The 24,245-nt window shown below is 43.8% G+C and overlaps 1 protein-coding gene and 1 non-coding gene across 2 annotated transcripts; one reads left to right on the top strand and one right to left on the bottom strand.

The window, feature by feature from the left end:
* Positions 1–342: 342 nt before the first annotated feature.
* On the bottom strand, positions 343–13,289 carry LOC128278799 (zinc finger protein 691-like). The gene is made up of 4 exons (XM_053017528.1): positions 13,270–13,289; positions 11,849–12,067; positions 1,340–1,436; positions 343–1,266 (listed from the first exon to the last, which is right to left on the bottom strand). Exons 1-4 carry the CDS (start codon positions 13,287–13,289, stop codon positions 343–345), a joined length of 1,260 nt encoding a protein of 419 aa, XP_052873488.1.
* A 7,621-nt stretch (positions 13,290–20,910) lies between these two features.
* Trnah-gug (transfer RNA histidin (anticodon GUG)) lies at positions 20,911–20,982 on the top strand. Its single transcript has one exon. It is a non-coding gene; the product is annotated as a tRNA-His (tRNA).
* Positions 20,983–24,245: the final 3,263 nt, after the last annotated feature.

Here is a 24,245-nt window from a genome sequence, read left to right on the forward strand (position 1 = left end):
ACCCAAAGCGAGATTTAAATGCTAGTTAGAAGGCAAGGCACATTACCGTTGCATTGAAGGAGAAGTGCGTTACCTGCCGAACCTCAAAACTTGTCCACTGGACCAACACCTCAAGAAATATCACATAACATCACATCATAATATTTGTTCAAACGCTCAACTATTTATTTTATACACATCTACACCTCCCGCATATCCTCGTAGGCCTTTCTGGAGCCTCGTGCACGTTGCTGCGACGTGAGCAATGCGTTGTGTCCATTTCGTTCCTTTACTTCGTCCTTCAAGAAAATGAGGAAACTTGTGCTCCACTTTGCATACCACCGTCCCTCGCCAGGACGTTCCTTAGCAACACTGGAGACCAAGCACTTCCCGCGGCACTCCTTCGTCGCCGGCGGCCCCATCGACGGTTTCCCGCCAGAGCTGCTTCCGCACTACCGCCAGCCCGCCCCGCTCGTGACACTTCCGGTGTTTGGCGAGGGCATTCGATTGGACGAAACTTTTCGAACACACTGCACACTTGTGGGGCCGCTGGCCACTGTGGATGAGTGAGTGGCGAGTGGCGTCATACTTCTCCTTAAACGTCTTCCCGCACACACCGCACCCGAAAGGCCGCTCGCCACTGTGCGTCTTCCGGTGGCGCACGAGCACGTGTTTCTCGGCGAACGTCTTATCACACTGCTCACACCCGAACGGCCGCTCGTTCGAGTGGCTCCGGATGTGCGTCTTAAGGGCGTGCAATCTCACAAACTCCTTCCCGCACAAGCCGCACCGGTGAGGCCGTACCGGGTGCGGACAGGTGCGGCGGTGGCTGGACAGGGCGCTCGGTTGCGTGAACACGCGGCCACACGTTTCACACCGCAGCGCTCCCGTTTTCCCGTGCAGCTTCTGGTGGGCGGCCAGCGTCGACCGGAGCCCAAACGTGCGCAAGCAGACGTCACACCGGAACGGCCTTTCGCCGGTGTGCACCCGCAGGTGACACGTAAGCCCAAGGCGTGAGCCCAGCTGCTTGCCACAGAGCGGACAGCTATAGGGCGGTGGCACACCACGGTGATCCTTGCGGCACGACTCACACCGCCGAACGCTGTTGGGAAGACGTCCTGCGACGGCGGCGACCGAGAGCTGTTGGCCACACACCTGGCAAACTTGAGCGCTGCTTGGGCTAGCTTCCGGATCGCCGACGGCACCGGGTGCCACATCGAAGGGCGCCGAGGGGACATCGTTCTCCGCGTCGCTACCGTCGTTGGCCGAGTCACCGAACAGAGTATCCTGTGTGGGACGACAGCAAGAAATAGTTTATTACACGGGGAAGCGTTTGAACTTTGAAGCTCTGCATACTTACGTCCTCGATCAGTGATGTGTCGGTAAAGGATTGGTTCACTTCACTGGCGTGGCCCGAATCGTTGTCACTGTCCTGCAGATCGTCCATCATTGTACTGCTGTGCGCAGGAAGAGCACGGAAGAAAGATAAATAGATTAGATCAAGTTTATTGTTCTTTTCCCAAGGCCAAGCATGGCCAGACAATAAGTTCCTCGGCTCGGATCTTAACAACTAAACTACGCCACTTGAAGCTTTTGGCGTCTATTTTTCTTAAATCGCTCAACGTATGCTTAAGTTATAATAGTTGTTGAGTCGCGATCAATTAAAAATACACGAAAAGTAGGTTTTGCCAATCGGCTTCGTGATTCCTTATGGAATACTCGCACGCACTTTAAAAACTTTATTTTCCGGATTAATCTCCTTCGCAAGTCGACTTCCAAATCGCAAGTGACTTCTAACTTTCGATTCTACTCATTTTCTCGACCATCGAAATATCGAGCCCGAGACATGTCCAGAACATGTTCTGCTCGTGTTTTGCGCGCCTGCAGCTAGGTTTGCATTTTCTTTGTCCTCGAGCGTTCCTAGAATTCTCGTACCAACACACGCGTTCCTAGAATTCTCGTTCCAACAATAGTGAATGCATCTTTTTGGAACCAAACAAACAATGTGTATCTAGTTTCCTTGCTTGAGTGAATTTATATAAAATTAAATAAACGTCAAAACCAAATTGTAAACCAACACTCGTCGCGTAACAAGCAACGTTCCATTTGAGAGACGTCGATTTTTTTCCCGATTATTCCGCGTGTCCCAATCATGTAATCCAACATTCCAACACTTCTCGGCCACAAGAAATGAAACGCTTCAACTACCGGACTCGAGATACACCATCTGAACTATTCAAAAACCGAACGTTGGTTTGGAAACAATCTTGGGACTTCCAATTAAGCGAGTAAAGATTTCGCATAACAACGAGCAGAACGCAGATCTTGGTGCTAAGGTTGCGTAACGTAATTCGCCGGGTTTTTGGTTAAAGTTTTCACAATGTCGTATACAATTCAACACTAATCGGTACACACTGTTTAAAGAGATTCCGACTGAAGGATGCACAATTTTCGTTTTCGAATTGATTTCTTATGCCACACACAGTACACAATGCACAAATTAATAGCGCCTGTGGTAACCTTACCAAACCGCAAACCGTTATAAATTCCGTCAGACTGAACCGTGGTCTCGGCCAGCCAGCCAGCAGGACCCTCGTCAGGATTCGGATGCGCACCCCGTGATCTGTACGCCATTGTGGATGTGTTTCTTTCTGGTTTTGCTGCGAAGAGCTAGGGGAGAAACGTAAACCTCGTATTGGTCGATAGTCGGCAACGCAAAACGGTAACGCCCCTTTCGTCCTTTCGTCCTTGCAAACGGTAAGGACAAAAAACAACATCCATGTCCTGGCCGTGAGACGAACAGATCCTTTGGTGTCGGTTGCATAGGAGTTGGACGATAATTGACTCATCGCGGCGCTTGGCTGGCAAGAGAATTACGGCGCGGCGAGATAATATCTCTTTGCTGGTTTCATGATGGAAATGATGGTTGATGGGTAGCAGCAGATAGTAACAGTTGAGCTGGCGGTGCTAATTTAGGGTTTAGATTTCGGTAGCCAACGCCGTCGGCAGTGGGTTTGTGGATCAAATGGGAGAATCCTTTCAAGTGTTTTGAGATTTTTGAGGGGCTAATCGGGTATTTACAGTTCCCGTGACGTAGGTGTCCGCTAGCTGGTGTTGGAACTTGGCATAGCAAGGACTGCGAAACATTGAACAATAGGTTCCCGTGAGTTGCAACACTAGATTGACCCGCGAGTTTACTTTTCTACTATCTCCCGATAACGGATGTGAGTTGTGTGGCCGGATTTTATCGTTCGAGTATGATTTTAGGTGACGCAGCACTCTCATTACACACTACAGATGTAATGAAAACAACCGATTTGTGAAATATGGACATTACTGGGCTATATAGACATTCGGTTCGGTTCGCAAAAGTATTTTGAGTTAAGAAGCCTTATTTTTTCCTCTTAAAGAACGGACTGAGCCGTATTTATTAAGAAGCCTTATTACCTTCCAGATTGTATGTTTCTAAGCCTTTTCGGAATCCGGGTTTAATCAAGATTGAAGATCTGTACAATTTTTAAATAAAACAAAACCTTTTTTCATACCACCTTTTTGCTCAACAGTTCGATTGCAACCATGCTTAGAACTTCTTTTAAGGATAGCGGCACAATCTAATTTTTTTGTATGATTAAAATAATAAATAAATTAAAAAAAAAATAGACGTAACATTGGTTCTTATTGAACATTGCCGGCCTCATTTCTTTTCTATGCTGCTTTTGGACCGGGATGCAATTGTCACTTAAGCGAAGATTTGTAAATCATAAAGAAGTTTGAATATTCCGGCATATAGTCAACATTTCCTTATCCGTATTTAATTTCCGGTTAAGGAAATACCGAAAAGTGGCTTGCTAAAAATATCGCTATAAACCGATTTAGATTCCTTAAAAGAGGCGTTGGTAAGATTTTTTGCTAACAAGAGATTTATGATGCTGTCACACGTAAAGCTGTCAACAGTCTTCCTTTTTATGTTCGGTATTTTTATATTTAAGTAAAACATATTGAATGAATAATTTCAAGCACACTTGTATGTACATGATGTACACATTAAAAGCGGGTTTTCGGTGTTATTTTGTCATTTGTAGGTATTTGTGGTTCGAAACCTTTAAAACCTTTGGAAACTGGCCAAAGCTGGAAAGTAAATGGCATCGATTAAAATATACACCCCGTACGACATGGTTCCTAATGAATTCATTTTCACTCTGGTCATCCGAAACATGATATCAAAACACGGCTAAAATATTGCCATTACTGGAGTGCGCATAACGAATCTATGATTCAAATTTTCATTCGCTGCGGCTCGATTCGATCAATTCCATTTGCAATTGGATTTGGTTTTCCATCTGCAGCGCCCTATCCATAATTAAATGATTTTCTAACCCACCGTCCAAGTGTCGGACCAAGCCAACCAACGCACGTGAGCCGCCATTTATTTAGCGGAAAACTTTTCGTTGCGCTACATTTCCGGATACCGAGGAAATATAAATATATTACCGCGACCAAAGTTTCACAGTTTTCTGCGTCGGTGAATTAGGACCCGGGAGCCCGGGAGCCCGGGAAGGAACAGAACCGACTGAACCGGCGTTCATCCATTATGCACCGCCACGGCGACCGCGGTTCGTTATTATATTGCGCGGTTTCTTCGAACGGAACCTATGCAAATAGTGGCATAATTAGCAAACGTAGGCCAGGGTTTCGCGGATATTGTTTTAATGCCTTCGCCCCGGCGGCGGGAGGTTTCATTTGCAATGCACACCCGGAAAAACGGGTTATGTTTCAGCATAAAGCCCCGTCCGGGACCCATTTCCCTAATGACGCGTCTTCGGTATTTATTCGCGCCGCATTGTTTTATTTCATCATCTTTTAATTTAGCGGATCGCATCTGTTTGAGTTTTGGCGAAGGAAGGGCAATTTTTTCTGGGGACTTCGAATGGAATGGTTCCTTAGAATGGTTCACTTCACAAGCGCTCGCTGTCTAATCTCGTGGCGCGATAGAAGTTTCCACGGGTTTTGCAGTGAACTCGGTTGGAAAATGTTCGTCGGAAAATGCAAATCGCTCGCCTATAAGGTTTCCGGTTTTATTAAATCTCGAAAGCGTTTCGCAAGAAGAATAGGGCGGGTTGGTTGAAAATTCGGTGCCACGGCCAGGCCGGGCCGGGCCGACCGTCGAACCGATCGATGCAACGATGGAAACCGGAAAGAAAGTGTGTGTGATCCTGCAAAATTCTTTGAATATCCCGGCCAAAGGTACGAAAAGAGAAAAACGAATGCTAACAAAAACTTCACTCGTTTTTCGCTCTCCATCTGGAAAACATAATTTACTGGGCCTTACACCTAGTCCAGGAGCCCAGCAGCACTAATTAGCTGGCTTGAGGAAACCTCACACAGCTTGCGTAAAATTAATGGCACAATGTAACAGTACCAGCTTATGAAGCGGGTTTTTTTTATTGGAGTTCTTGTTTTTTGCCACAAACTGACTTTTGCGGTACGGGTTCTTCAGCTTCATTTTATTGATTGACAGGCCTTGGAGATTGATTCGCGAAATTACTACGCGCATTGATTCAGTATCCACGACTTTTCGGTCGACAAATTTTGAGTATTAACATTACCCTAGCGGCCAATGGACAATTTCGTAGTTCAATGTGCTGTTCAATATCGGTGGAATACCAACACAAACAATTTTGCGGGTTTATTAAAAAAAAACTCTGTCAAAAGCAATTATTTTCTTCATCGAGACACTCTCAGAGAAATCGAAACAAATAAACGTTGAGTGCAAAGTTTGTGACATTGATATTTCGATCAATGGCCCATTAATTTTCGACATCCTATTATTAGTGTCTTGTTAGTGTTTTTCATTAACAGGTAATAATTTAGTCAACAATAGAGTTCAGAAGCGAGCCAGTATGGGTACCAGTTCCACCCTACAAACGCCTTCACCTCATTTTGTGAATGGTTTGATGCGTTTACGATCTTTTATGAGGAACATTTTCAGTTTTACAGATCAGTTTTATAGAGATAAATCCGCTTCAGAAATGGCACGATTATGTAATCTATATATATAAAAGAGTACCGCGTTATTGGTTCTTTATTCACAACTCAAGAACGGCTGAACCGATTTGGCTGAAATTTGGTGTGGAGGTAGCTTAGATCCAAGGGGGTAACATAGGATACTTTTTATAATCCGATCGCGTCACAATGAAGCCACAATACGCACAATGTGTTTTTCTCCCCCCCCCTCCCCTTTCCCCATCCAAATAAGGTCGACGCGATCTCTCCCGCTGAGGCGGCATCGACAAACGATAGACAGAGAGCGAAACAGCAAGCAATTGTCTCTCTCTTGCGTATGTTTACACTCTCTCTCGCAAACGCCGAATAGTTTGGCAAATTGTCAGCGAGTAGAAGAGCCTCCAGTTTTTCTCGCGAACCACTGCGAGAAATTGTTTAGCGACAAAGGCCAGAAATAAAGCGCAATAGCAAACAATTGTTTACTTCTCTTTCAAGCTTCCGCCCCGCTCTCGCAGTTCGACAATTCGATGGCTCTCATATCTCCTTTCATCCTTCGCGTCGTAAAAAAATTATCGTGCGTGGGAATAATATTGAATACTTCATTTTAAACACTTGCTTTTTCGCGAAATAATTTTAATCGTAGGGAAGCATTCCCCAGTAAGTATTTACTTAAAAATAGTGAAATTGTACCGTACCGTGTTTTGTTTGGGAAAAAATGTGAAGATTCGTGTCAATTCCAGCAATCCTGATCTTGAGATAAATGATGAAATACCAGCTTACAGTTAAGAATGCCAGCGCCAAATCGTGAACTGAATGACGTATAGAATCGAGATGTTTGGCGCATGTTGCGAGATGTTTTGGAGGGGCATTGATTTTACTGTCCTGAAATTTCCGCCAAACACTGCCAGTAATTCCAAGATCAGCTGACGAAATGAAGTGCTTCTCTTCTTATTGGACAACGACCGTTGAACGGTTTTAGCCTGCACCAACCAGCGACAATGTTAATCTCTGATACTCTTTCTAAACGTTCGTTTTTACGGGCCGGGTTGTTAGTCCCGCGCCAACCCCCCTGGAACGCCGGAATCGGGAATCGAACCCATGGCCAGCTGCGATACAGGGACGAGCGTTACCGACTGCTCCTATCCCCGGGGCCCATTGCCTCTGGGGCGAAACAGAGTTCGCCGGGCCTGCTAGTGTCTTATAAGTGTTTCTATTCCAAACTTTCACACAGACGATCATTGAATTTTGGGCTAGTATTTGACAGTTTGCATGTCACTCTTAAAGCAACCTTTGTAGCCCACAATCACTTAGAGCGTCGTATCCCATAAACTTTGTACAAACTTCTATGAGCAGTATTTGATTTTATAGAAAGAAACAACCTGAATGGTGTTAATTAAACTTGTCACGATTTTTGTATTATCAAACATTTCAAGCTTTGTTTTAGAAAAACTAAAGCAATATTGGCAGCCGTATGGAGACGTACCTCTGATAAAAAGGCGACAAAGGCCTTTCAGAAATAAAATGACAAGCTTAGCTAACACTAGACATACTAGCGAGTTCAATATACCTTAATTAGTTAATTTGACTTCAGTCTTTACTCACTCTATAAAAAAATGAGTTTACACGTCCACGGAGACGTAAAAAAATGTTGGCTCATGTACATCTCTGAAAGCAGTCTGAACTGGTAATATAAGGTTGGGGAAAAAGTAATCCATTATTTTTGGGTGAAATTCAAAACATAATTTAAGATACTTCCGATGGTCCGATTTACGTCAAATATGTACCGTTTTGTTGGAAAATTCGTTGCCTTTTCAAAGGTAGGCTGGTAATGCCTCTTTTGTAAAAGGCTTAGTCGTTATTGACGAAAAACTGGAGCAATCCATTTTCACAACCCTTTTTTGATTTCAGTTTTTCATCACTAACGAAATTTTATAATGCGCGAAAAAGGTAACAATCGCTTAGTGCAAGGTCCGGACTATACGGTGAATGCATTTAAACATCCCAAACAAACTCTCGGATTTCCTGGCGAGTCACTAAAGACGTGCGAAACATTTCGTTGTCCTGATGGAACACAATTTTTCTTCTTTTGGCCTATTCCGGTCGTTTCTGGTCAATTGCTATCTTCAAACGGTGCTGTTGTTGACAGTAGAGATCTGAATTTAGTGTTTGACTAGACGGAAGCAACTCATAATAAACGGTTCCTTTCAAGTCCCACCAAATACCCAGTAGAACCTTCCTAGCCGTGAATCCTGGTTTGACCACCGGTTAAGGTGCTTCACCACGCTTAGACCACGATCATTTTCTGACAGGATGGTCGTATGTATCCCATTTCTCATCCCCAGTACCTATCCGTTTAAGAAATAGTTCGTTTTCATTCCGTTTAGCCAAAACTTTGCTGATGGAAATTTGAGCCATCATGTTTTTTGGTGTAAATAGGGTGGCGCCCAAACATCGAGCTTCTTTCAAAATCCAGCTTTGCGCAAATGGCTTAAAACTATTTGATAGTTATTCTTTAGCTCCTGACCGATGCTCTGACTACTAACATGCCGATCAACTTTGAATATTTCTGTGATTTTGTCGACATTTTCGATGACGTATCTGCCCAGGCTTTAAAATAAAAAATAACTGAATAGGGTCAACGAAGCCCAAATTTAACATAGCTGGCTATTAGAACATCGGGACCATAAACACCATGCAAAATTTCAGCGCTCTAACTTGAATTTTCGCCTTTTTCAAAGAAAAATTGTAAAATATACCCAATTTTTTCTTTGGTGACTTCCATTGTTTACACTCTATAATTCACAAACGAATAGAACAAACAAAAACAATGAAAGCATTTTTTTAAGTGTAAAGTATCAGCTTTAAAACGAGCCAAAACTTGAAACTGTACGATAAATACTTCACGAGATATCGATCACTAAAGGCATCTACCGAGAAAATAATGGATTACTTTTTCCCCAGCCTGATATACCAGCAACACCACCTTCTTCAATTATTGTCCAAATAGTTCCGTCTTAATCAATTTTAGTTTGCTTATTTGATACGTTACTTCAACTACTCTCAAACTGTTACTTATTCATACTCTCGAACTGTTATCAACATTTGAAATTATCATCACATATAGAAGCTATGTGCAGTACCTCGGTCTCATTATTCTCTCGATATTTCTTCATAGAAACATGCACGGGTCATTTTGACCAGTCGTGGTATAAACATAAAAATTTATCTTTGTTACTAATATATGTAAGTAGCATTATGCTCATAAAATGTATTCTGTACTTCTAGCTAATAAAAATCGTGATATCATTGCGGAAAGCAAATGTTATACACCCTAGGCATTTTGAATTGAAGTTTCAGTTGGTCCAAAACGGCCCGTGGCACAGATTTTCATGAAATTGTGACACTGAAAATGGCCGTCCCAGGTCGATCGATCCGAACAAATTTCCTTGCTCGGTAAAATCGGTTCAATTCTGTGCTCACATCTCCGGAGGCTACCATCAACCGCCTTGGGGTCATTAAAAATTGAACAGCTAATAAAACTTTCGCCACCGAGCGTTCGATTGTTTTTGAGTAAACTTTCGTAACTCACGGAATCAAATTGTTTGTTATCCGCATTGTCATCGTGCTGAGGGCCGCAGATTGTGGGGGAGCGGTCGATTTGAGGAAAGTTTTGTTTATGCTTCAGCTATGCTCGGGTTCCGGGCTCAGTGTAGTTGCCACACATAAGTGGCACTTGCGGAAGTACATGCACCTCTCCAGGCACCGGCGAGAACGGCTTGAATGTTTCATGGACAGTCTTTCTCTTTCTAAAGCGACAGTTCCGGATAAGGGCATAAGGCATTGTGATGTTCGTTGTGCTGAGCCGAGCAGGATTACGAGTTTCAGGAACAACAAAGTTTTCCTCAAAGCCCGAGGGACAGTACAGGCCAGCTTGGGATCCTTTGGGTTCGCATAGGCTCAACGAAAATCGCCTTCAGCGTGAGCGTTAGCCGCTTTCGTAGGTCTGCGCATAGCGTTTATGCCCACTGTTACGGACACAAGGAGCGCGCCCAAAAGCATATACGCCCCGGGGATCAATGACCTGCGGGAGGACCTACACAGAGACAATGTTGGCAGGAAATGGCTCTTTTACCATCCAGCTTAAGCTCCGTTACGGGACGTGCAATGAGTCGTGAAATTGATGACTTTGTAAATAAACTGTATTCTTTTGTAGAACGATGCTTCGATGCCTTTCTTCTTTCAACGGTCCTTTCCTTTAATTGTTTTTCAGTGGTTTGCACACATTCATGGGATGTGTCTGATGAGTGTATATTGATGAGCATCTGATGAGTGGAATTCGTTAGAATGTATTACATGGGACTATTGCGAAAAAGTTTTCTTGTTTGACATCTTCGAACTAACACGAATTCTTCATCATGCATTCTGTCTCATGTATGCCGGGAATGGTTTAACAGTTTCTGATATGTTTGGTATATCTAATTTATGTTTGCTTTTTGGTTGGTATCGTTGAAAGAAGAGTGAAGCCGAATTTAAACTTAATTTTTGTTTGCTCATTGTGCATCAACTCCGTTTTGGTTTTGTTTTTAAAGTTTTTTCATGAATGTCAATCCACTCGAACTTTGATATAAATAATGTCCAGTGTTGAACTTTGATAAAATAAAGTAGCAGTCATAGGATATCAGGTGTATGGGGTGCTTTTCGATCATTCTGGTTAGGTATTGTGTAAAACAGTCCGTCAAAATGAAAGCTTTGTGGGAGCTTTTGAACCTTTTGACCAATCCAATCTTATCGACATCAACCAATCCTCAGAAATTATACCAGTTGTACCAGAAACTTTTACAAAAAATACAAATTCAATTAGCAAACTTGGCGAGCAAACTAATTGACAGAGTCTATTTACCGGGTAATTTAGGTATGCAACGTGTTATTGTAGTGAAGGGCCGCAGAATTTTAGTATAATTTGTCATTTTTGATTGAAATAATATTTAATTGAGCTCACAAAATCTTGATGTTATGGAAAAACGATTAATAACTTTAAGAAATCAATATGTAAGCGAGAATATCAGTTTATAGTAAAATGCGACACATTCTACAGACACATTCTTTAGAAGCCATTAAAGACATCAAGATGAGTTAAAAAAATATCAATATGAAACCAACAAACTTCTACACGTCCAAAAAATGCTTTTCTCGGTTTCACAGGCGCGTGGATTGATGTGTTTGATTTAAAATGAGTAGTAAACGTGTCACAAAAATTGAAAAATGGTGCGTGTTTATGGATTCATTTGTTATTTTTTCCTACGCAACCGTAAAAGCACTTCCACTCACATTACGTATTCATAGCCTTTAAATGAAGCCCATAAAGAAAGCATGTAAATTGCCGCATTGCCATGCATTCGCGATGATATTTTGCCCGCGGACACATACGGGGAACATGCCAAATGGGATTCACTGAGGTGGATTGAGAAGAAAATCATATCAATCGATTCATTTTCACTGGTACAATCTGTCCCGCCGGATGTCGTCAACCGGAAGCCATATCCATCCACTTGAACCCACACAGGGAAGGTGCCTCTGCTCTCTACGTTCGGAAGCTCTACTCGTGCATCAGATACGACTGAGAGCATTGTACACACCTCCACCCTATAGCCGGCGTGTCAATAGCTTCAATGACCGAAAAACCCATTTTGTCGAAAACACTAATCCACACAATGTTGCCCGATGACTGTGAGTAGACAAATAGTTACATTTGGCAACAGATTGGCCCCCCGTGCGTGCGTGTATGTGTATTTACCCACCGCAAATGGTTTGAAAGTAATTTCTTAATCCGAGGTGTAGGCAATAGTTTTGGCAGAAGGGTACTTACGTCGTGCAGCTCGATGGCTTCCGGTACGGGTCCGACTGAAGCGGAAGCTGCTGTAGCTGGAGAGGACTGCTCGGATCCGTCGGAAGGGTCAGTAGTTCCGATGGCCAGGCGGTAGCCAGTGTTTGATCAGCAACGGGCAGCATCGTCGCCGGTTCGTCCAGCAGAATCGAACGTATGCTGAGGTCCAGCTCCCGTTCGTCAAATCCGTCAAAGTTGAAGCTGTGGAGAGACGTTGTCGAGTGTGTTAGAAGAAGTGCGTCCTCTATTTGCTTTCGCCGTCGTCATTTAGTCACTTAGGGTTAGTTACAAAGTGGCGATTTTTGTAAGCCAATCAGAATGCCTGCAGAATAGCTCAAGTCCTTGTGGAGAATGCGATAGTTTAGTTTAAAGAATATTTGCGTGTCTGCCTTAAGCTATATTTAATGCGATTTTTTTTTATTTGATGATCATTGTTTACAGTTTAACACATGAACACTTAAACGCTTTTGATTTATATTTGGATTGTAACAAGTTTGTGGTTGAAGTTTATTATTCTAAAGTGTCCACCATTCCTCAAATAAAATGAACCGTAATTTTCGGTACTCATTAAAAAAAATACTAAACTCTGACACCATTTGTTTCATTTTTTCATGTAATGCGAATGAAGTGACAAGAAAGCCTTTTATGGAAGAGAAAACGTTAGTCAAATGTGTAATTTTCTGCAACTTTTAATTATAATTAGTCTAATCTTTCAAAACAATTTATCAAGGTCTAAAAATGACAAAAAATTTAATTCGACATGATACGTTGATGAAATAACCTTTTAGCTAATCTAAACAAAATATCCTTTTTATCAAAATAAATATGTCTATAAAAGGCAAACAAAACGATTACTGTTTCGTTGTTACATTGAAGTTGTTACATTTGACAAATGGCTTCTTTCATGGCAACGAAAGTTCCACATTAGCACATTTTTCTATTAAATCATTCTAATTGATTCTATAACCAATGATGTCTCATTTGGAGAAAAATTAACCATTAATCAGTTCATTGAACTGACTAATAAGCCCAATTACACGCGGTTTATCCATTTTTGATCCCTATGTTAGAATTTCAACGCATTGCCACATCTATCCTTCTCCCTGCACATCCTTCACGGCGCAGTGAAACATTAAGAAACCAGCAAAACCTCTCGTTTTCCGGATCACTTGAAATCGTTCCGGTGTCGGAAAGACCACTAGCCGTTGCATCTGCCCATCTGCTTCGCGACGATAGTATCATATGTCTCTCTCGAGCTCGCAAAGTTAGCACAAAAAATTTTGTTTTTTAAGTGATGAACCGACGAGATCCACAAAGTGTCGCCATGTCCTGCCCTATCCTATCGACACACGGATTGACGCAATGGCAAGCCGGAAAGTAAGCGAACAAAACAATATACTTACATGTCGATGTCCCAGTCCATCATGAAACTTTCTCCTTGCAATGCGATGGGAATCATCCGGAACTTTGGGACTGGAATCCCCGACGACGTCCAAAGGCGACGTTTAGAAGCTCACACCGTTCTTGCGGATTGCGCTCGTAAGGTTTCCAGCTGCTATTGTTTCCTCCACACACACGCACACGGGTTGTTTGCGAGTTCTTATTGCTGTTGATACGAAACCCAAATACTTCGACTCGGTCCAGGTCGCTTACGCGTACCGTTAGCACACAATGCAGGAACGTCCTTCCATTACGGAAGGATTTACGGCTCACTTAACTAGTCCTACGGCCGTAACGCCGTTGACGGGCGTTTTTTATTGTTATCGCACTGCCCTAATTCCTTCCGGGACACTTTTCGACTTCCGTTAACAATGCCACCCAATTAAGAGGACAACTTCCGGACCATGGCTACCTGCGTTCAGTGGTCCTATTAGGTTAAGATGTTTTTTCGCTTGTTGGGGGAAACATTTACACCGTAACTCTCGCGTAAGAACGTTAATTTGAGGCCTGTTATGTTTTCTCTCAACTAATTTCACGTTACGACGACGGTTACGTCGCCCTGTTTGAATGCAGAATAAACGTTTGACAACGCGTGGAAGCCAGGCTGACAGCCGGAAACGTCAACCGGTCGGGCCGAGAGTTCGCTAGAAAGTGAACTACTGCAGCTTTCGGTAACGATCGAGAAGCCTACTTTTGCTGTTTGCTGCTGACCTCGGATGGTCCGGTGGTCGGTGGGCGATATGTGCCTTCCTAGCCCTGGCAAGGATACCGAAGGATACGGACCGTGGACCGGGCTAGGTAATGGTAGAAGAGTAATGTAAACAAATTTAGTGCTCGCCGGGCGTGCATTCGGCTGCTGGCCGGAACGAGAGCGAGCGGAAGCAGAAAGAGACGGAAGCTGCATGTTGTTTTCTCCCTCGATCCCATATCCGTGGCCAGACAGCGACCCGAGGACACGACACTGATCCGCACATAATCCGCGTGGACCGCGTCATCTCTCGAGACGGCGGAAGGAAAACAAAACCAAAACAAAAAGTGAGCCACCGTCCGTGGTGCTGCCATTTTCTTTTTCTCTCGCCCTTCTCGCTCTCGCACGTGGACGAGCCCCGGAAAATCGGAACAGTGTAATCGGAAAACTGCGCGCAGGATGCTGACGGATTTTCCGTTGCATCAACATTATGGAACTTTTTTTCTTCTATTGTGTTCACTCGCGCATATAAACAGCGCACACACAGGCAAACGCAGCGCGCGGCACATAAGCGATTATTTATTTTTCTAATATGATTTAAACCTTGGCAGGGGACGAATGGCGTTGGCGTTCGGCCCGAAACTCAGTTCCTTCTATATGTGTGGTGCCTCGTTATGTCAGCGAGGAGGACAGTCTCGTGGCGTGGCGAAAGAAGTGACGAAGTGAACCAGGAGATGTTATTTCCGGTTGCAGTATGGTGCTTCGCGGAGCTTAGGAAAATTAGAAGGATTATGTATTTATCAGTCTCCTCGTGCCCGACCCGAGAGAGACCCAACGAGTCCTATTTATTTGCGCCTTGGCTCTCCTGCCTCGCGTTTCGTTTGAGCCTTAGGTAGAAGTTATTTCTCTCTTTCCCAGCGCCGTCTGAAAGAACGTCATTCGTCTTAAGCACTTGACGAACAGGTCACCAACATCGGCTGGGGTCTCCTCGTCTGGTAGGATCGGATAGCCGGACACCGAGCGAGCAAGCAAGCACGCACCATCACCAGTGTCCTTACGGCGGAAATGCGCGCGAACGAGCCGGATCCTGCCGTAGGAGAGATAACGGCATCACCGGATCCCATTCTCGCTCTCGCGTACGCGCATTTTCCGCCGAGAAGATGTTGCCATGCGCGTTGGAGGCTTTCCTTTGTGTGACTGACTTCCAGCCCAGCACCCGGGAAGGGGAGGACATTTCGGCGAGCGGCGAGAACAAATGGGCGAGCTCATTTATCGGAAAAGCGATTGGCTAAATGCCAAGAAAAACACACTAATCCCCGATTTTCCGATCTGCCTGCGCGCTCCAGGAGGGCCCAACCCAAGCAGGCAGGGTGCAGCAGAGCCCGACGAGATCCTTGACACACACACACATGGACACTCGTGCACGCACGATCGCTCGTGGTGGGTGGTCTTCTGATGTTAGATAATGTATTTATAGCCAACTCCGAGCTCCCGATTCGTCGTGTACCGTTTGAGGCCCTTCAACCTGTGTCGGTCTCCGTCGCTTCGCCCGGGCTCGGGGTTTATGTATTTGGCATAACCTTATTAACCGATTAGCGACCGGCCAATGGGAGGATCCGATCTTCCGGACACGGCTCGGGCCCAGATGCAGATGGTGGTCAGGAGGGCGAAGCGGGGCATTGACAGTCGAATGAACTGATTTCCCAAAATCACGATCGATAGTACTCTTCCGAGAACCGTACCGATTCACGGGAAACCGGAATCGATTTTCCCAGCTCACGGAGCGTTTTGCGAGGATGTTGTTTTTCTTTTCCCGTTCACTTTCCTGCAGGGCGCTTTTGGATTTTTGGCGTCGGGCCTTATTCGAAAATCCAAAATATGGTCAATATTTGCCTTACTCGGGGATATCATTCATAAAAGGCACTTGGGTAGCACTGCGTTGAAGGGTGTGGTAAAGGGTCTTTGCAAAGCCCCGGAGTGTACGTGTACCATTGATTATGTGGTAGCTGTTAAGTTCAAACATGGCCCTGTCAAGATGGATGGTTGCAAATTGGCGTTAAATTAGGCATTAGGTTTCCACAAAGTTGAGTGCATAATTTATAGTAGCCAATTCCACATTCTTGTGATCTTTTACCGATTCTTTGCCTCTGAATTCTTTGTTTAGGAACCATCTCCGCGTTCTGCGATGGATACGATTTTACAAACGCCAACATTTTATTGATCTATCCGTTAGAGGGTTATCCATGTTGTAGTTACGCATAGCTGACGCTGTAAGTGCAAGTGTAGCCGAACACCCAAATTTGTCGATATGAACATATGTGTTTTCAGTCATCTTAGCAAGTATGTGGTTTCAGCAAGACCCACTAGCGGTTTTCGATCTACTGCGCGAGAACTTTGATGGGTGTATAATTTCACGAGAATTTTTGGTGAAGTCAATTCCAAGATCATGCGATTTGACACCTTTGGACTTTTTCTTGTAGGGCTACGCAAAAGATCGTATTTACGCTGATAAGCCTACAACTTTGGAGTATTTGAAAAATAACATTCGCCATGTTATGGCCGAGGTAACACTCGAAATGTGCAAAAAAGTTTTATCTTATCAGAATCGACTGTTGCCATAGGTTCCGAGACGACCATCTGAACGTTATTGTGTTTCGCGCATAATGGCTAAGTACAAAACTTAATGAAAAAAATCTTTATTCTTTATTTATTTATTTATTTTAAAACTAAATTTTTCATGCGATTTTTAAAGTCATTTTTTGAAACTAGAAAATAAATAACTCTGCAGTTACTGAAATTGTTCATTCACGAACCGTTCAGTACGAGATCAAATCGACAAATTGACATCTACAAATCGTCATCACCCAATTTGAACAAAAAATTATGGCAAACTCGTTGAAGCAAATCAAATGATGTTTATTATTAATTTTGGTTTATTGTTTATTAATAACACATTGCACAATTATTTGCATAAATGTAAGATTGGCAAAATAATACAACATGCTAAAGAAAGTCCAGTGCACGTTTTCTTTTTTGATATCCTCGGTTTGAAACATGAAACATCTCATCTGAAAAAATATGCCATCAATATCTTGCAACATTGCTACCAGTTTGGTAAGCGAATAGAGGAAAGATTTGGAGGCGTTGCGAATGTCCCGGATATGGCATGGACTTTGTCGAACTTTTCTAGTGTCTCGAAATAATGCTATGCTTATAATAATTTTTGGCTGCTCCCAGTATATCGACGCGAATCTTTACACTTATCTTCTTCTTCTATATATATAAAAGAGTAACGCGTTCGTGTTCGTCCATTTATAACTCAGGAACGGCTGAACCGATTTGGCTGAAAATTGGAGTGGAGGTAGCTAAGAACCAAGGGCCACATATAGGATACTTTTTATGTTCCGGCCACGTCACAATGAAGCCACAATACGCACAAGGTGTTTCTCTTCATATACTAAGACGAGACAAACAGAGCGCGCAACAATTGTTGGCTTCTCTTTCTCGCTAATGAAGCGTTCCCCCCCCCCTTTCATGGAAGTCGTGAGACGAGAGACGTGAGACGTGAAACGTGAGACGTGAGACGTGAGACGTGAGACGTGAGACGTGAGACGTGAGATGTGAGACGTAAGACGTGAGGTCCTCTGAAACGAGTCCCAATAAAGAAATAAGGATGAAATGAGGCGCAGCGACGCGCCCCGGGAACTGCTAGTTAGTAAAATAAACTACTTGGCTTTGATTTTTGCAAACGTTAGACCGACCGGCATAGCGAAAAGTTCCTCACTCAATTTATTTGTCAACATCTTTTCTATTTATGTGTGCCAAATCGTTGTCGTCAGTTTTAGCCGCACTAAAAAGAGTCCGCGTTGTTTTTTAAGTAATCGAAGTAGATGTAGTATGCGTGCGTGTACGCCTTCAAAAACAAATGTGTCCGGCGTACGGCCATTTAACATTACATAAACTTCATCAAACGTTTCCGGGAAGTTTTGTAGCGGTTAAAATGGCTTCTGTCTTATAAAAAAATAGAGTTCAAACGTATACGAATAACGATTGAACGTAGTCATAGCAGTGTAAAGATTGCCAACTATTGCATAATATAACGGGTCAACTTAATTTAAAACTCTCCAATCGCAGCACCGTTCGATCCGGCGAGGTGGCACTTGTTGCCACCGTAGTTCCTGGTTTGATTTCCAAAAGTAAAACAGCACACAATTCAATCCGCACGCACACACGCATGGTACCGTAAAAGATTAAGACAAACATCAACACGGATCGTTGCGTACGCTGGTTACTGGAGAGTGAGTTTGGCCTACTATACAGCGAAGCTCTGTGCCGGAAGCGCTGCTGCTCTGTTCCCAGGGCTCACCTCTCGTCACGGCTAATACCTCTGAACTGGTTCCCGAGGAGGAAGAAAAACAACAATTTATAATTAAATTTAACGTGCCTTCCAGTTATTTTGCTTTCGCCTATCGGCCTATCGCGAAAAGCGATGCACCGACAGTGGGGGAAAAATAAGGGCGCAAGTGTACGGGTCCGATGGATACCGGCAGGCCGATCGTCTACGAAAACAGCTTCTAACCTCTAACATCGTCGCCCTGTGTCGCGGTGGCCTAGACCGAGTGTCTACGGAACATCCACCATCCGGGGTGCTGGGATTGGTATGGATTTTTGCTTTGTTTTTACATCCTGAGCCACACGGTCTCTTGGCAGCCTTCGGTCGGTGCGTTCGGAAAACACAGCATCTGCCACGTCAATCACCACGTGAGATGTGTGTGTGCTACCCAGCTCCAAAACGCAGTGAATGAAAAAAGGTACCGTGGAAAATCACCCAACTAGTGTGCGGCTGTATGATATTTACAATTAATTTGGAAAATTGTTTGTTTTTCCGGTAAGCACTGTTTTGGACGGAAGGGTTTTTTTGTGTGTTTCTGCTGTTGATGGCGGGAAATTTGCTGATGGCTGGATGTGTTTTCCGATTTCCGTTTCCCTCCCTGTGTGGAGCCTACGCGAAAGGCGGTGCGGTCGGTTTGCAATTGCATGCTCTCGTGGTAAATTGGTGTAAAAAATGGAGATCCGTTGCCAATCCGGTTCGCGTTCGCGATTGAGATTGGAAATGGGTGACCCTCGGGGGCCTATTTGTGTGGTTGAATTGTGCACGGAAACGATGTTTGGCTTGGGACCTATGCTCCACGAAAACCCCTAGAGTCGCGGTTGGTTCATGCCTCCTCGGTGACTGCCATTATTTCGCAACAATATTTCCATTTTGGAATATTTCCATTTACTGGTTGTGGTACGATGATACAAAAAGACTAATGCATGGCAATGCTAACCAAGTAAAGTATTTAAATAATAATAAAAAACTTCTCACATCTTTATGTGTGTTATTGGTCGACAATTTGAATGATTTTATAAAGATTTTTGGAGTAAACATTTTGTGACTACTGAAACCAACATTAACCAATCCTAAATGTTCACAATATTTCGTAAAAGAAATCAATTATCGTAATGAGGCGTGAAAATAATCAATCGGGGCTATGAATCGAACCTGACCGAACCCTCCGGTCCGGTGATCGCTTTCCACCGTTCACTGCACGGCTAAAGGAATTATCGAATATGCGTCTGATTAATTAATGTTTTCATTTCGTCTGCAATTTGCATCGAACGCACGGGCCGCAGTTTCCTGTTTGCATTGCACCGTTCCAAGCGACGCATGTCGCTCGGTATTGAAAAGGGTTTTCCATGCTTTCGTCCGTCTGCCATAGCACACGAGCCACGAGGAGATGAAGTGCATGACGGCATGGCATCGTCCTCCGATTCGCTTGTGCAATTCCTGCAAAGTTGTGCACTTCCCAGAAAATGGGGTTCCGATTACTACTACTGCCAGATTGCGCTACGGGAAAACGTCCCGTAAAATTTTCCCGTTTTCCCGCGAACGGTGCAGCCAAACCACGCCCTCGGAAAAACACGGAAAATCGTGTACCATGGTACGGTCGAAAAACGGGACCACGGGTCGCGGTCGTAATCTGCTGGGAGAGTTCTGCATGTCCTTGCCTGATGCGTTTCATAATTTTCATGCTCGGTACATGTTGCGCATCCCCTCGGAAACCATCCCTTCCGGAGACTGTTTTGGTAATGTTGCCCCGGATTGCAGGTCGTTCGTAACGTTCCACGGTGGATGTGTTTGTAAGATTTCATAAAATCTATATTTGTTTTGCACGTAGTGTTAACAAATAAAGTTCTGATTTAAAGAGGTATACTTTTTAATAGCACACCGAGAAAAGGATGATAATGCCGTTCCCATACGTATAGAAATGTAGGTTGCTCCCGGTTCGATCCCGGGTGGAACATAGAATTATTTTGATGGATGGGGACTCCTTTCGGGAGTTCGACTGGATTCTAAAGGGGTTTCGTTTCCATTACTTTTCCAATAAACACAATTATCCTTCAACGATAATGGAAGAGAATTGTCTATTGAACAATTCGATTAATGTAAGATGCAACCGGAGCCGAATGATTCCATAGATCACGTGCGCATGTTTTACCAAACGATAAATATGATAGTGTAAACGATTAAAAATGTATTTGAAACACCGAAATTTCATACTTGTTGGGTACACAACAAACCGACCCCACCATTGCTTGTAACATTTAATCTATTTATACCTCATCTGATCTATTTTATACCGGGTCCAATCGTATCAATAATTATCCCAACTCCGCCGAGACGGGCGTTTCCCTTTCTCAGTATTCGAGGTTGGGTTGTGGAGCCTCGGGGTTTCTGGGGTTTCTCTTTGCCTAGCGCATTCGCACTACTTTCACTTTTCGTGGCGATTGCTTTACGTTTGTAGGGTCTGCGTTTCGTTTCAGTTCGAAACTGGTGCTGGATGTCTTACGCTTACCCAAGTCAGCATCCGTAGCCGTGATCGTCTAGTGGTTAGGACCCTACGTTGTGGCCGTAGTAACCCAGGTTCAAATCCTGGTCACGGCAGTGTTTCTCGCCTAGTTGTGTAGAAGTTAGCTCTCTCCCCTTTCACCTTTGACTCTTTCGAGAAAAAAGAGGTGATCCTGGAACTTCGCTTCTCTACTCCTACTCTACGAACAAACACTGTCACGGAGGATGTCTGGTACAGGGAAGACTATTTTTTAGCGTTTGTAGTACTTAGGAAATAGTAGACAATAGTAGTAGATAGTAGAAAACCTAACTGCAGAAAGTTACGAACCGTTTCAGTATCGCGCATGTATTATGGAAAGTTTATAAGATCTTAAGAAAATATTAAGACAAAACATTATGAAAGAAACCACATACAAAGACGACCACTACTTAATGTTATGTCGATAGAATTAAGTACAGATTTAATAAATACGACTCAGTCCGTTCTTTAAGAGTAAAAAAAAGTAACATACAAAGAAACAGCAACAGTTTAATCAATGTTTTGTTTAGAAAATACTCATCCAAAACAGAAACACTTTTCGATTCACTTACTGCTTCGACTAAGCGAAGTTCATCCCTTAACGTACTCATCAACCCATTCCTGCTAGGCCATCTATTCCGAAACCCCATCTACACTTCGCATACGATATCGTGGCACAAAGTCCCGCTCCAAGCTTGATATCCCGTCCACAGGCCGGAAGGAGATGATCTAAAAATGGTGGTGCGTCGTCATTGCCTTCCCAGTTTTGGGTGCGCCTGAAGCTTTCGGACCGGAGCTCTGTTTTCGTAGCCAAATGTGGTGATCAACAACACGGTGGTCGGTGGTGCTCTTGCGTTACCGCTCGCGGCACTAAAGTCCTTCACCGTTTCCTTCCGACGCCTAGCGTAGCGAGTGCGGATGTTCGGGGAAAACTGTGCAAAATATTACGCCCACCGCTCCGGTGCTGGCCGTTTGCTCCGTTTATTTTTCCTACATCTGCATCAAAGGTTTTTTCCCGTAGCTTAGTTTCTCGATGACAACCACCGCAACCATGACAACCCATCCGGGCCAGGAGGTGGTATTTTACACCGGGGGAGCGACATTTCCCTCAACATTGCCTGAGGCTCAGCAGAAAGGGCGACAGGAAAATATGTCACAAATATTGTCTAATTTGCGTAATGTAACGGGAGGTGGTGGCGTTACGGTCACCGGTCCCGACATCACCGCCGGCGAAATGATGGCGTAGGTGTCATCCCGCCGCCGCCTGGGTGTTGACTGTCACGCTACTTCCGTCGATGTTGCCGTTGGCACTGCCTCCGACGGGATTCCGACGTAAGATTTGGCAATGGATTCAACGTCGTTTGTCGCCCTCGATGGCAGGGAGTTGATTTTGGTGCCTCAATTACTCCTACTGCGCGTCGTTAATCTGTTCGATGATTGAAGGATTTTATGATTAGGATTTACCGATTGCGAACGGACGCACTGGCACGAACTTGTCATGGTAGCGGGTTGTTTGGGGATTTATCCTCTGTCTTGTAAATTCCTATCTGCCGTTCATCTTTCACCACTTAATACGAAAACACCTTTCATAACACATTATTTGATCATATAAAATGGAATAAACCTTCTTTTGATGCCATGGCGGTGCAAGGATTATGCAGAATTTTATATAAATTGTGGTCAGACAGTACTTGTTTGGAAATATACAGTAGATACCAGTAAATGTTCACTAATGGCAAATTGACTCAAGTTCTTGTAGGACTGATCTTTTGTATTGGTTTAATTTATGTTTTCTGTTAATTGTTGGACTCCAAACCGTTGTATGGTTGATCGCATGGTTGATCATTAATTTATCGCGTGTCATCTGATCGCTTGCAAATCTCCCTTAGCTTGATCGATTCGAAAATTGCAGTGACTTTGTTAGTAGCCGGACAAATAGTCATATTATTTTTACGTACTTGCCAGCACGAAATCAAACAAAGCCTTTCCTTAATCAACAATATATTTTTCTAGTGACTTAAGACCATAAGTACTCGAAAATGTAAAACACGTCACAGTTCATGTGATGTGATGGGATTGAAAGGGATTGTCATTGGTTCATAGCGTTTATGGCATAACATTTAGTAGAGAAGAAAATTTTCTTTATAAATACGTAACTTTCTTTGATAAATACAACAAAAATATCTTTCTTAAAACACATTTCACATTTGTAAAATATAATAATATAATAATATAATAATATTTATTTAAACCTGGTTGCTTAAAGCTATACAGGTGAGACTTACAAATCTAAGGAAACGAGAGGAGAAAGTAGAGGGAAAGGAACGCAAAACGGACAACAATGTCGAGCGAGACTCATTGTGAACCAGTTCAACAACACTTAGTCGGCGAAGAGGGATTGGAGGAGTGCACGTCTGAAGGAAGCAAGAGGAAGGTGGAAGTCAAAGTGACTGTAGGAGTTATTGAAGGAACGGAGGCAACAGAGGAAAGGGTCCGACGAGCCAAAAAGCGTTCGGCGACAGGAAATGAGGAAACATTCACGGGGGCGCAGGGAGCGCGACGGGATATAAAGAGGAAGGCGGGCAAGGAGGGCAGAATCGTCGACAGCACCCAGCAGCAGCCCACCTATGAAGAGATTTTGCGCTAGACACCGTCTATCCACTAAGGACAAAAAAAAAAAAAAAAATGCTTCAAGGTATGCTAAAATGCTTCAAGGTATTTGACTTATTTGCGATTGAAGCGGTAATTTATGGGATTCAAATTGAATCTTCTGATCTGCGTATAGCTGTGTCGATGACGTAATAGGCTTTGTGGACCATGGCATCAAAGGTTACAATAGCAAATTGCTAGTTATGAAAAATCGCTCCTCTAAGAACCTATCTCAAGTTTTCGAGGGCCTAAGGGTCCTTAGACCCTTTACGGGTCCACGGCAGATGAACGTTAATTTGCCAATCCCAAAACCCAATTTCATGGCCCTGCAACTGCACAATCGGCCCAGATTGGGTATTAAGCTGCGGTAAAGGCCATAAATCGATTACAGGGCCTCCCAGAAAAGAATGCGAACCATCTCGTTTGCCAGAACTACTCTGCCAATCGACGATAATCGGACCCATTCGCTTCGCTCTTTTTTTTATGCTTTTCGTACCACAAAATGTAATAATGAGCTGGGAATGTGCAATCCGGCGCCTCGAGGACCTCTTCAGGAAATAACCGATGAAGTACTCACCACTTCTCGTCCTTTTTTTTTGGATAGCCTTTCTTCTCCAAACGAGAACCAAAGGACCAACGACACTCGGGGCAAGAGTTGATTCAGCTGTTGTGCACTTCATTGACGCATCCT

The sequence above is a fragment of the Anopheles cruzii genome, chromosome 2, assembly GCF_943734635.1.
Source record: "Anopheles cruzii chromosome 2, idAnoCruzAS_RS32_06, whole genome shotgun sequence".
NCBI classification, from domain to species: domain Eukaryota; kingdom Metazoa; phylum Arthropoda; class Insecta; order Diptera; family Culicidae; genus Anopheles; species Anopheles cruzii.